This window comes from Branchiostoma lanceolatum, chromosome 10, assembly GCF_035083965.1.
Source record: "Branchiostoma lanceolatum isolate klBraLanc5 chromosome 10, klBraLanc5.hap2, whole genome shotgun sequence".
Lineage (NCBI taxonomy): Eukaryota > Metazoa > Chordata > Leptocardii > Amphioxiformes > Branchiostomatidae > Branchiostoma > Branchiostoma lanceolatum.
Genome location: NC_089731.1, coordinates 6,689,411 through 6,702,831, shown reverse-complemented (window position 1 = coordinate 6,702,831; position 13,421 = coordinate 6,689,411). Strand labels below are relative to the sequence as shown.

At 39.8% G+C, this 13,421-nt stretch overlaps 1 protein-coding gene across 1 annotated transcript; it reads left to right on the top strand.

Moving 5' to 3' along the window:
• Window positions 1-624: 624 nt before the first annotated feature.
• On the top strand, window positions 625-8,214 carry LOC136443233 (F-box only protein 9-like). The gene is made up of 7 exons (XM_066440377.1): window positions 625-927; window positions 3,273-3,429; window positions 4,163-4,408; window positions 5,248-5,439; window positions 5,863-6,095; window positions 6,664-6,810; window positions 7,380-8,214. The coding sequence occupies exons 1-7, from the start codon at window positions 765-767 to the stop codon at window positions 7,544-7,546; spliced, it is 1,305 nt and encodes a 434-aa protein (XP_066296474.1). The 5' UTR covers window positions 625-764; the 3' UTR covers window positions 7,547-8,214.
• Window positions 8,215-13,421: the final 5,207 nt, after the last annotated feature.

Genomic DNA, 13,421 nt, shown 5'->3' with positions numbered 1-13,421 from the left:
GGAACCATTTTTGAACTTGACCTCCGTTTCTACAACATCTACACACCTGCAAAAAATCATGAAGATCCATCAACGTTTCCGTCACTTTTTTTTGCCTACATACAAACACAAAAAATTCAAAGTCCGCTGCAGTACTGTTGAAAAACGCAAGGTGAACCATTTTCGAACTTGACCTTCCTTTGCACAACCACTACACACCTACCAAAAATCATAAAGATTCATAGAAGTTTTCTTGAGTTATGCTCCTGACATACATACAGACCCACCCAACAGATTTTTCAACCGAAAACATAATCTTCCCCGAGTACTAGTACTCGGCGAAGATAATGAAGGTACGAATTTTTAAGTGTGAACTAAGGCACAGACTTTGATTTTGCTGAAAAAACTATGACTTTGATTGGGACGGCCCACATAAAGTCTAAGGTTATAGGTTGACAACATATTGTCAGTGTTTTAACAAATGCAGACATAAAATTCCTTTGTATATTGCATCTCGGCTTTGATGTAGTAATTTATCATTTAATGTCAATTTTGATGGAGAGAAAGTGTTGTTGCTGTTGTTGAAATTGGTGGAAGCGTTAGTGAGCGCATGCAAAGGCAATGTAAGATGTGTTCATAGCGCTCTGCTGCGGTGCCTGCCTGTTCACCACTGTTTCCAACATGGCGGCAATCCGCAGACATTATCGCTTCCCAGTCTTGTGTGTTGTCCGATTTACCGACCGCGAGCTCACCGTCTGAGACGCCCAAGCCACACCACAGACGACATGGATGGCGAGGGCAACGCTAACGTGCCGCTAGGCAGCGACGAGACCGCAGGAGACGAGGATGACGAGGAGTCTTCTTCCTCCGCTCGGGCAGGAGTGGACCTGCAGGCCGAGCTGGACAACTTCCGCGCTCGGTGGCGAGACGAGCTGACTTCGAGCCCAGGTTAGCCCGATTTATCACTCTAGCCATGTACGAAAACCTTTCAGAGACTAACACACCATAAAAGATACCATTATCGATATTTCAACACGTTGTCACCCGCAGATTGCGTAAGCTACATGTGCTGCTAGAACCGTCTATTTGCAGACATGGCGAAGCTACGTGTGTTTCCCTGTATGACTGTTAACATGTAGGTCACATCACACAAAACGGCCTGTTTTTGTAGTGCTTTCCTCATAACCTCACGATTATAGCTCTAACAAGGGATCTCTGTCAGTCGTTAGAGCATGATATGAATGTTGACACGCCGATTTTTGGCCTTGGGAGACCCGCAGAGGGCACATTTAGGGAGGTTTCCTCGTCCACTGTGTGATCTTAAACTCGGAGGAAAAAATCGTGTTGTTGTGAGGAAATTATGGCAAAGGGGGCGTGTCTCACAGTTTTCCATTTTTAATGTCGTAAAATGTTATTCCGAAACATAAACAGCTCTATGGAATAAAGTCCCCAATCTAGACATATAGTAATCTATAATTTGGTGTTAACACCAGGTTGTCAATAAAACTACCACACAGAATTGGAACAGAACAATTGGCAATTAAATTGACAGTGAAACATGAGACCTCCTGGGTAATTGCCGAGGGCACAGTGGGTTGTTTACAACTTGTGGCGTACTGTTTGGTACAGATGTTCTTTTGTTCAACGTGTTCATAGCTGTATTTCTTTAATGTTTATCCTATAGATAATGGATACTATGATAGATACTAATACCAAACCCTAGATACTGTGTTTTCCATGTAACTTCACATTTTTGTACTTGAATATAGATTACGTCCTTTGAGAATACAGGTAACATAACATTTGTTAATGCAAAAAAATATTAAAAAATAATAATTCATTTCTTACAATGTGCATGCTTAATTACACAGTAATAGAGTGATAAGTCTTTAGGCCAATTAGGGGTCTGTTTCCATCCTTCCGCAGCTTTAAAATGCATGATGTGACTTCTTTCAAACATAGTAACGTTACAGTATTTTACATGCTTGCAGTGTGCTCTGTGTAGTAAACATATACAGTGTTTTCGCCAGGCCTTTTCAGCATGTGTGATTGTGTGATTTGGACCCCTATGCTGTGTTTCAACCAGCATACATGTAGGGGTGTTTCTATCTAGGGAGAACCTTGTGACCCTTCATAAATCTTATAAAAAGTTCATATTTGACTTTAGAATAAGGCTGTGATAGAGGAAACACTTTACTTCACCAAATTTATCCCTCAAAATGTAGAAAATAGAGCCTCATTGGGTTATCAATATAAAGATTTTTCTCGGGAGTATGCCAGACTCCCTACTCTTGTCATGTCTTCGGCACTCTGTGCATGACTTGCGTTGCATAAAGTTGGCCTCCTTTACCTGACCCCTATGCTGTGAAAAGATTCTGGTGAGAACACTGATGTACATGTAGGCCCCACCCTTATTTTGCATGTTAGGACAGACAGTGAGAGTGGACATGTGACGCCAGCATCAACTTTCAATATAAACATACCATGGGTCAAATTGACATTGAACTTTCCAAATGTAGACTCTTGGGACTAGCCAAGTTGAATACATTTTGTCTGGTATTTGACTGGAAATGTCTGGCATACTATCAAACCACAGTGCTTCTTTGGAGTCTACTACTAGTAAAATTATGGCATGATATCAAAATTTCATGTGGTGATAAACGTTATGAATGGACGGTGATAGTAATAAACACCTACAAGTATGGCAAGAGACTAAGATTTGATATGTTAAAGCCTGTTTTTAAAAGGACAAGATTGCACACATACATGTATATGTTACATGTATATCTAACATTGTTTGCTTTGACATTTTAAAAATATCAATGATACACCTAGGGGTGTATCGGTTTTCAATATAAGATGATAGCCATCTCAATTACATACCCCTATTTTGTTGATCTTGATTTGCACATTTATGATAACCTGTAAACCATTGCATTCATAATGTCCACGAGAATTTGTTTGTTTGTTTGTTTGTTTGAGCATACCCCTGCGTCAGGGAACCCTGCAGCAGTATAATCTAAGACTGGATACTACTACTATAGTTATGGAAAACTCAAATCGGCCTGATGGCCACTTTTCAATGACATCATGAGAGAAGAGGCTGGGTCAGACGATATATATCAAAGATACAGATCACATGATAGAATTCCTTATAAAGCCATAAACATATAATGTTGCTCCAAGGACATTATGGATACTTCCAATAAAGCCATAGACATGTAAGCTAACATGCTCCCAGGAACATACATGGACAATAAAGTTCATGTGTCAAATTCTGTTCTCGCTCACAGGACTGTCACACAAACAGCAGCAACGTCGTAAGCGACAAGATAGCGAGTCTGATGACGACTTCAACCAAGACCTGGAGGAACGCGCCAAGCGGCTGTTCCTGAAGGGGGTGTCAGCTGAGCAGGATGGGAACCTGCATGACGCTGTGAAGTTCTACAAGTAAGTACTGGAAATTTAGCTTTTAAACTAGATTGTGGCAAATAAATAACTGCGAAAACACAATCAGTCCATAAACAATACATCCTTATGAATTAGTGACCTTTTCCATCAACCCCATGACCTGGAATATCTGTCATTTATGATAAATGACTAGTTCTATCACCCCTGAACTCCACTTTCTGTCACCTTTTCAGTGACACCATATTCCCACTTGCTTCCTTCCACTCTACTGACAGTGTATTCTAATATGTACAAACACACAAGAACACAAACATCCAGACACACCAAAACTAAAACTATATGCAAAGGCAAAAAGGCTAGACTGAAAAAAACATTTGCACCTTGAGTTTACAGGTATATGTTATCTTATGCCTGAACTTCAAACATTGTTGAAGCCATCTAATGATAAGAGTTTTAATTCCTTACCATGCGTGATGTTTAAGAATTTCACTCTATCTTATTGAACTGTAGTTATGTACAAGTAGATTGCCATACTTTGGACCTTGTACTGTATAATTGTTGTGCAATGAAGTTATTATTTTCATTACCCTATGTAGCTCTATAGAGGTACACATTTTGAGACCTCAACTTTAGGTTACTGAAACTTGTATTCATGGCTATATGTATATCTATATTTTGTCATCTTCTAGACTTCTCCATAAGGTATCTACAGCAAAAAATATCTACAGCATAAAAGATGTAATGTGATCTGAGAGTTCTACTTTCCTTCCAGACAAGCCATCCAGCTTGTACCAGACATCGAGTCCCACATCACTGACTACTCTGAGCAGAAATCTGACGACGAATCAGATTCATCGGACGATGAGGACCTCTTGAGCCCGGACATCGAGGACGCGGACCTGTTGTCGCAGTTCCACCGTCTGGCGGTGTCTGACGGACGTCTGTGCCAGCCAGAGCTCCCCCTGCGGATGACGCACATTTCTGCTCTTCCCACCGAACTGCTAACCTACATCTTCAGGTACCACGCCTGTAATATATTGTCGATGTTGACGTCTTTAGTGTGTCGGAGGGCAACTTGTAAAGGTGCTTGAGAACCTGTCTTGCCCTCCCTTTCACGTTGTTTGTGATGGATTCAAATAAAACAAATAACACCAAAAATGCAGCATCTTATCTGCACCAACCGAGTGGCATTAATTTTTGTATGTGATACTGTTAATCTTCTCTCCAAAAATGTTCCCGTTGGTTTTCTTTTGTTGAATTTTTGCGGTTACCTTTCCTCCAAAGAATCACGATACTGCGAATATACATTGCCATTATGTATTGCTACAGTACTATAGGAGTGTTTCAACAGCGTACTCAAAACACAGCAAAAACCTACTTTCCTCTCTTACCGCGAAATTAAGTCCCCTTAAATAAATGAAACCACATGGTGTAACACAAAGGGTAACATAAAGGTCAGCACATATCTTACATTTTTCATGCCAATCTTAAACATGAAAGTGACAATACACAATGTATTTTCCAAGTCCAAGGAATTATTTAGTTATTAAGTCAATTTGCATGAAGAGTTGTTGTATTTAGCAGTCCAATTTTTTTTCCCCAAACCTTTTTTGTTCAACTTAATCATGAGCAGGAAATCTTTTTTATTTACATTCCAAAATGGTTGAAATTGATAAGTGAATGAAGACCTTTATTGCGCTTTGTATGCCACACTGGGCTAAGTACAGGTCACAACAAACAAAATATGTTGAACAGATACAGTTAACAGGTACAAAATAAAACTAACTATCATTAAATAAATTCAACTTCTCCTCGCTTGTCAGTTGTAGTTAATGAATGTTGTGTTGTGTTTTCCAGATGGGTGGTTAGCAGCAATCTGGACATGCGTTCGCTGGAGCGACTGGCCCTGGTGTGTCGTGGGTTCTACGTGTGTGCCCGGGATCCAGAGATCTGGAGACAGGCGTGCCTGCGAGTCTGGGGCATTAACTGTGGGACCCCGTCCCTGTACGGCAGCTGGAGAGACATGTACATCAATAGACCTCACTTCAGGTATAAAACGCAGGCCAAATATTGATACACAAATAATCAAAGGTACTCATTTGAGCTATTTCAATGAAGAATGTCCAATTTATAAAATGTTGAGTTGTTCTGAATTTAAAAAGTTTATATTCTTCTCACCCCTTTTGGTGTCTGGGGCAATGCCAATCTCCATTTCTAAAGCCCTTGGGCCACACAGTAGTACAAGCTCTACAGCACTGGGCTAGTCCACTGGAAGTAGTGTGTGTTTGACTACCTTTCTTAATCTTATCTATAAGCTAAGCAGAGAACGAAGTATGTACTATTATTGAATTACTTTGTATACAAGGGTTTAGCCGCCATCCCCCGAATGTAAAGCAAGCACTCCACTGACTTGGCTAAGCACACATGTTACAAAGAGTGGAGTTGTTCTGAAAGTATACTATTTCTCTACAGATATGACGGCGTGTACATCAGTAAGACCTCGTACGTGCGACCAGGAGAGCAGGGGCTGGACACGTTCTACCGTCCCTTCCACATGGTGGAGTACTACCGCTACATGCGCTTCTTCCCAGACGGAACCATGCTCCTCCTGACGTCTGCAGACGAACCGTACGGGATCGTCCCCAAGCTGCGCGGGAAGGGGACTAGCATGACGGGCATGTACACCGGACACTACCGACTACAAGGTCAGTTACATACTTCTATACATATAGAATACAACACGGTGTTGTATTTTATTTATGTCATACCCACCCGAAAAAACACGCATTTCAATGTGAAATGCGCCAGAAGTTGAGAGGGTTTTGTGTCCTCGATCAAAAAGATTGTAACAACATTGATTCTAACTGCCGAATCTGGTATTCAAATTTTTGACAGCAGTGGAATGCATTCTAAATATTCTGTGGCAGCCCAGGTATGACTTAAAGCAGACTACTTTGTAACCATGAGAAATTCATAAAGAAACTCTGAGTATTATTCTACAAGTTTTCGAAGAAAGCTTTGTATACATTCTGAAGATATTGATAAAATCTTCTTTCAAACATGCTTAAGATTTTTTTTCTAAAAAGATCTTCAAAATGACTGTAGAAAATTAAGTTGAAAAAGGCCTTGCCCTTGCAAAAATGATGTGCAGTGTGGCCCTAAGGCTCAAAGTTTTGATGCTGCTTTAGTGCAACATTAGTGCCGACTGCCATGGCAGTTTCACAGTAATTTTGGCTGTTCAAGATACCATTCCCTAAACTGTCGTCCCATTAGGAGACAAGATGGCAGCTTTCCTGAAGAAGCGCAACCCGTACGAGCAAAACCAGTACTACCGGTACACCAGGGGTTACGGGAGGTCACGGGAGAACGTGCCACAGACAGAGCAGAGCTTTCATGTGGAGATGAGACTGGCAGATGTAGGTGAGTACAGGTGTCCATCTTACTCCCGGAATACCTGAGTACAGGTGTCCATCTTACTCCTGGAACACCTGAGTACAGGTGTCCATATTACACCTGGAACACATGAGTACAGGTGACTATCATATTACACATTGAACACACTGGTGAGTACAGGCGTCCATATGAAACACACCGATGAGTGCAGGTGTTACAACTTAAGTACAGGTAAGCCAAGATACAATGTGGCGACAGCTTTTTTTGCTGGGTATGCTGCTCTGATGATTGAAAGCAATCGGGTACAGAGTCATAGTAAATGCTGGGTAGTTGTTTTGCTGTGTTTTTGGTTACCAGGCTTGCTGGTGAAGGTTAGTTCGTTTGATAGTTGTTTAACAGAATATCAACTTTAAAATGTCTCAAGTGAAGGTCACAAGTTTGTTGTTGTTGTTGTAGGTCTTTATGCCTGGAGGATGTCTTAATTAATTAAGTTAATTATTCTTTGCCCTTGTGAGAGAGGGGCAATGATGCCTTAGAAATTAAACTCTTTAATTGACAAGTTTTTTTATACTAATCATCCCCTTCTGGTATTTCAGGTCAGCGTAAGAACGCCAAGCTGATCTGGCTCCGATACTCGTGCCAGATCCTGAACAAGCGTACGCGGACCACCTCCGTCACGGACTTCGATATCGACATGAAGTACCCGCCACTGGTCTTCTCCCGTGTGAAGAGCTACATGACAGCAGCAGAAAGCCCGCTGTAGGGAGGGTCATCAACGCTGCTGCAGTAAACCTTTTCACTGTCATAGGTTCCTTACTTTATTCCATAGGCAAAAGTCATATTTTGATGCAGTGATGAAGTTTTTTTCTTCTGCCATTTTATTTTATGTTATCTTTTCTTCTGCAATTTCTTTTTATATATTTTTTTCTGGCATTTACTTGTGTTCTTGTGTTGGTTTCTGTATATTTTTGTTCCTCAGCAGAGTCCATATTCCATTGGTATTTCAAGCAAAACACCTTGGTAGAAGAAAGTAATACTTTGAACGCAGTTCAAAACCCAAATGCATGCATTACTGGTAAGATGAGATTTTAGTCAGCTAGCTTAATAACATATCAGTTTGGAGAGTATAAATTTGTCAAAAATGTTTCAACAGCTTGTTACACTGTGGTGCTGTAGTATCTGATTTGACAGGGCAGAATGTCACACATATGCATGAGGCTGTCTTTTTTAAAGTGGGGTAGAGTGTGTGTGACAGGCAAAGGTGACACTCTGCAAACAATGCAAAAGAAAGTGAGATCACAAGGAAGCTTAACAAGGAGACCACAGATTGCTTTTTGTCTGTCTTTCAAAATGATATGTATCCCTTGCAAATCATGACTTTTAGTTTGAAAGCAACCTTCTTTTTTGTTTTTAATTGTAAATGAAATGAGCTAGATAGAGTCCATTCCAAGTCACCACACGGATTTTTTGATGATCTTTGTAATATCTTCGAATTATTATTATATGATTATAAATTGTTACAAATATTTACAAATGTTTTTAAGAAAAGGAAATATGAGATCCCCATCTTTTACAAGTTTTTTTCTAAATTTGCAAACATTTCGAAAGTGACCCTTACAAGAGATCATTTTTAGAAACAAATTTGAAATAGAAATTGGTTTGTGTCAAGTTTCGAAACAATTCGAAATAAAGATATGGGTCATTTGCCCCCCGTAACGAGCCGCTAATCCTAACAAAGCCTGTTTTGGATCGGGCGTGGACCGCCGACGGAGCAGGATGTCACTGTGGCGTGACACTGTCTATGGACATCGGGCTGGATTTTGAAGCACAATCCAACCGTAGTTTTGCTGCACAAAAAGGGCCAGCAAACGTTACAAGATCTTACAGCAAACGTTCAGGAACCAACAGTGGTCAAAATGCCGAAAGCAAGGCGCAAAAACTGTTTCATCTACGCCGAATTAGCCATAATCGGCACGATGCAAAGGGGAGCTATCTATCAATCAAACAAGTTCGGCCGCTGTCAAAGCAAGGGAGACTCTTTGGAAAGCAATACGCTTTCCCCTTCCTCGTGGTATCAGTAAATTGTAAACTGAAAGATAGTGTTATATTTTAAATAGGGATTCTTACCGACAAAATCACGAAGATTCTGGAAGAAAACACTAAAAAAGGACGCAGATTTATGTTGCATTATTTCTAACCAAGCTGTCTTCTTGGGAGAGTCTACTCTGTGTGTAGGGGGAAACTCCTTGGAAACTATTGTCAAATGATTGTAAATACGAAAGTTCGCAGGAATAACGTTACACAAATACTACAGTAATGTTTATAGTGTATCATTCAAATATTGAACTGTATCAACATACGTTGAAAGATAGATATTTTAGACCACGTGTATCAACTCTTTCCCGGGAGAAAAAGCCTGATGCCGTCTGCCGGAACAACACGGGAACAACACTTCCCACGAGTTCCGAAACAAATCCCACCGGAGAGGATTTCATCTTATACAGTTCAGCTAACAATAAAGCCTGTATGTTTTCCATGCTGGCTGATTGGCGTTCATAATTTGGACTGGGCCTGGCGGAGTTACTGCAGTTATTCTAACGTCCCAGTTGAGCATGTTCTCTAGCGGCGTGGTGCCGGTGGGGAGGGCAGCGCGGCAGGCTACTGTTACCACTTACAACTTCTGTCGGTACTTTCTGTTACTTCTGACACATTTGGGTCGTTTCTGCAAGATTTCCAGGTTTGGCTGATATTGAAGTAAAGAGATAAGACAGTGAATAGGCACTGATAATGTTTCTTTCGGATTGTTGTGCTGCTAACAGAGACAGAAATTAACTTTGTTTACTTAACTCCCGATCCGCTGTCAGAGCACCGCGGGGTATCGGCACTCCCTTTAATCGTCTATTTTTGGATGCTATTAACTAATTAACAGCAGATTGTGAATTTCTACTTTCGAAAAAAAGATAGAAAATTCGAAATAAAGGCAGGGAGATGTAATCAATCTTTAGAAAGTTTCAAAAATATTATTCTCAGTGCCATGAATATTTTGAATATTCCACGACAATGTGAGAACAAGTAGAAACTGTAAACATATTTCGAACTGTTTGGAAACTATGAAATATGGATTACAAATACTAACAAAAGTTTCAGATTAATTCTAAACAATGGCAACAAACAGCCGTGCGGTGACTTGGAATGGACTCTAATCTTTTTGGAATCAATTTGAATTGTTGAAAGATTGAGCATAACATGATTAGGAGCTCTTCAAGCTGTTGTTATGTTGGGCTGGCAAAAAGGTCTTTGTGATCAGTTGTTGGTGTTTGGGGGTGAAGTTTTCCCTCCCGCAACCAGCTGCTGTCAGGGTTAGTTTGTGAACATATAGTTGATATGAAGGTAGCAACAGTTTTTCTTTCTTGCCATGTTTTCCTTTTTGAAAATGTCAGAGCATACTTAAAGTTGTTGATTCTTGGGATATTTAAATTTTCAAATCCCTGTGCTTGTAGTAATGATTACTATGTTGCAAGCAAAGGTTGGGAATGTTCTATTGCAAGGTCAGTTTGCTGTCTGTTCTGTAAAATATTTTGTAGTCTTTAGATGTGTCTTAAAGTTTTAAGAACTATATTGAAATCTATGTGCAGTAGGAAAGGCTTCATATTTCTTTGGTCTGTTTACAAATGTAAGACCTTAGATCCTCCCGTAACTAGGGAATGTAAGAATGTCTATTTAAATTCTTGTTGAGGTCTTGTATTCTGCATTATGTGTCCTGTTGTGGGATGTTACTTTTGTCTGTCTTGTGTTGACTAAAGGAGGGTTCTCCTAAGAGGCAGCTCAGTTCTATACATATCTTCACAGGTTTGGTGCAGAAAGGCCTCAGCAGAAAGAGATAAGTGTTGTAGATAGCTGAAACTTTGTTCCAACACAAACGATACGCCAAATGTTTCTCTGACCTCTTGTAGCCTTCTGTAGGAGTCATTAAATGATCAATCACTTAGGTCATTTCCCAAGGATAGAGCCCATTGGAAAGTATGTAAAAATCATGGAAAGACCTTGGAGAGCATTTAGAGGTCGTTGGAAGATCTTGGCGGTCATTGAAAATCATCAAGATCAATGAAAAATGATTGAGATCATGAAAGAAATCATTGAGATCATTGAAAAATCATTTTGAGGTCATTGAAAGACCTTGGAGATCATAGAAATATCATTGGAAGATAATGGGAAGGTCTTGGAGGTTGATGAAAATCATTCAGATCATTGAAAAATGTGGAGAACGTTGAAAGATCCTCAAGGTCATTGAGAGATCATTAAGGAGCGTTAAACACCCACTGACAGATCTGTCGACCTCTATTGTCTCTTAAGACAACTGTCTCATTTCTATTAAGGACATGTGACATTGTGGACAGCAGTTGGTCAAAGGAAGTTTGTATCATTCATCATCACTGTTGAGTGATGGTTGGTGTGCACATGATTAAGATGAAGATGGTCTCCTTTGTTTGGCCTCTTATAAAGTAAGGTTAGTATGTTTATGTGTCGGGAGTGGTCGGTTATTTAACCTTTAGACTGCTAAGGTAGCCATTTGTCCTCTGCAAAAACGTTGATGAGAGTGTTTCTTTTGGTGCTGGAACAAAGTGATAGTTATCTGCAAATACAAATGTTATTTTGGTATCGCTAATGCTTAGGTCCCAATTGGACCGGTGCCCATAGGGGGTGTAGTCCTGGCCAGGGCCCAAAGACATAAATTTGTCCCTCTCAGTGTTCTCATGATTATCTCACGCCGCCTATTTGTTACCGGGTCCCGCATTGATTTTAACTCCGCAGGGTGCCCGACGGGGCCACGTAGGGGTAACGCCTGGAAGTGAAAAAAAAACAGACTGTGAACTGCCCTGAAGGGCCCCTTTTTCCAATTGTGACCTAAGCATTAGTCAGCATAAGTCATAGTTCAGACAACTACAGCTGTGGATGGTGGTTAAACCGAAAGTATTAATGATTGTAACTAGAGAACATCAGGTCGTGCAAATGTATATAAGTGTAATATCATATTCTATGAAAATATATAGGCCAGGGATGACTCTCTCTTAGGCCAAAGAAAGTATGTACTGTACTGTTTGGGGCACAAAATATAGGGATGAGATGGGGGTGAATAGAATTTAGAAATAGCGTGGCCTGCTGTTTAAGTACTTGATGTGCTGGTCAGCTGATTGAGATGTTAAGGGTTATTAGTCAATCGATGAGGTTAGGATATTAAGAATTTTGAAGCTTTTAGAAGTAATGAAGACGGCATCTAGGTGATGATTTTACTGAAATTTCCAACGCAGGTATAAAAAGGTTGACCTTGATTTTGACTTGCCAAAAAGTGGAGGAGGGGAAGTAACCTTTAAACAAGTTGTTGAACTGTTGTGGCCTTAAAGAAGTAAGGAGGGATTGTCTTGAAAAAAAAGGGTAAAAATAAAGATTATGAATTTTGTTTTATACGAACATGGAGAGAGTCAAGAGCAGAATGGCATGTTATTTTTCGCTGAATAACTTCTTAAGGGTCATGATTGAACAAAGTGATTTTCAAATCTTTTTAGAACTTTTGTTTTACATTTTTTCCTTAAGTATCTGGAGTATGTTAGAGTTGAAGCAATACTGTCATTGGGAACACAATCTCTTATGATCAGGTTTAGTTTATGTTTGTTGAGGAGTTATTGTCAGGTTTTATGTAATCTAGAACAAACCAATTATACCAGTAAGTTCTCTGTTTGACACTTCATAGCATGTAAAAGAACAATGACTTTTTGTTCTCTTGTACTACAGTGAGAACATTAACAACTTATTACACAGCTATAGCTCAACTGGTAGCAGCCTCAGTTGAGCTCCTGGTTCTAATTAGATGCTAACTGGGAGAACCCGGTTCAAATTTTGGGACTGGACATCTTGGTTTGGGCTGCAGCCCTCATTCAGAAGGGTTGTAATATGGGGTCCCGTGTTCGAGGAGGTGACTTGACACGTTTAAGGGACGGGCTAGCAACCCCTTCCTGTAAAAATGTACCTGGCTACAGAAACAACAAGAAAACTTGCTGCCCTATGTGCCACTACAAGGGTCTGGACTGAACTGACTGAACAAAGCTTACAAGTGGTTGGTTGATGTTAATCAGGTTTGCAATCAGTGTAATGTACATGTACATGTATGTGATCTAGCTCAAGTAGCAATGGTATCTTAGCAAAATGGCCAGGCAAGGTCTATTATTAGCCCAGAAATATGTATTTTATGGGGATCATGAAGTTCTGTTTTTGGTGTTTGTTTATTGGTAAGATACTAGGAAGGAATCCTATATTTATTGATGGTGTACAATTATGAAACTACAATGTATAGTCCAATGCTTGCTATTGTTGATGGTAATAAAGTGTATTTGTATGGGCATGGATGTTTTCTCATTCTTCCATGTTTTTTTAATTGAAGTTGAGAATGAAGTAGGTGGTATAGTGTGTAGTGTTTAGTTATAGAATGTTATGTCCCTTTTCTGGTTACTAACATCTTCAAAAACTTAAGTCTACTTTAACAACAAAAATTTTTGCTTTATACAAAGTAGGGAAGACCTTAAAAATATGTTTTTTCAATATCCCCAAGTTTGTGAACTTAAGCATGGTAATAATAATGTATA

Coding starts and splice junctions, on each gene's coding strand:
- LOC136443233 (XM_066440377.1), top strand. CDS start 765: ATGGATGGCGAGGGCAACGCTAACGTGCCGCTAGGCAGCGACGAGACC. Junction 6,096..6,663: donor CGGACACTACCGACTACAAG/GTCAGTTACATA, acceptor TCGTCCCATTAG/GAGACAAGATGGCAGCTTTC. Junction 6,811..7,379: donor GATGAGACTGGCAGATGTAG/GTGAGTACAGGT, acceptor CTGGTATTTCAG/GTCAGCGTAAGAACGCCAAG.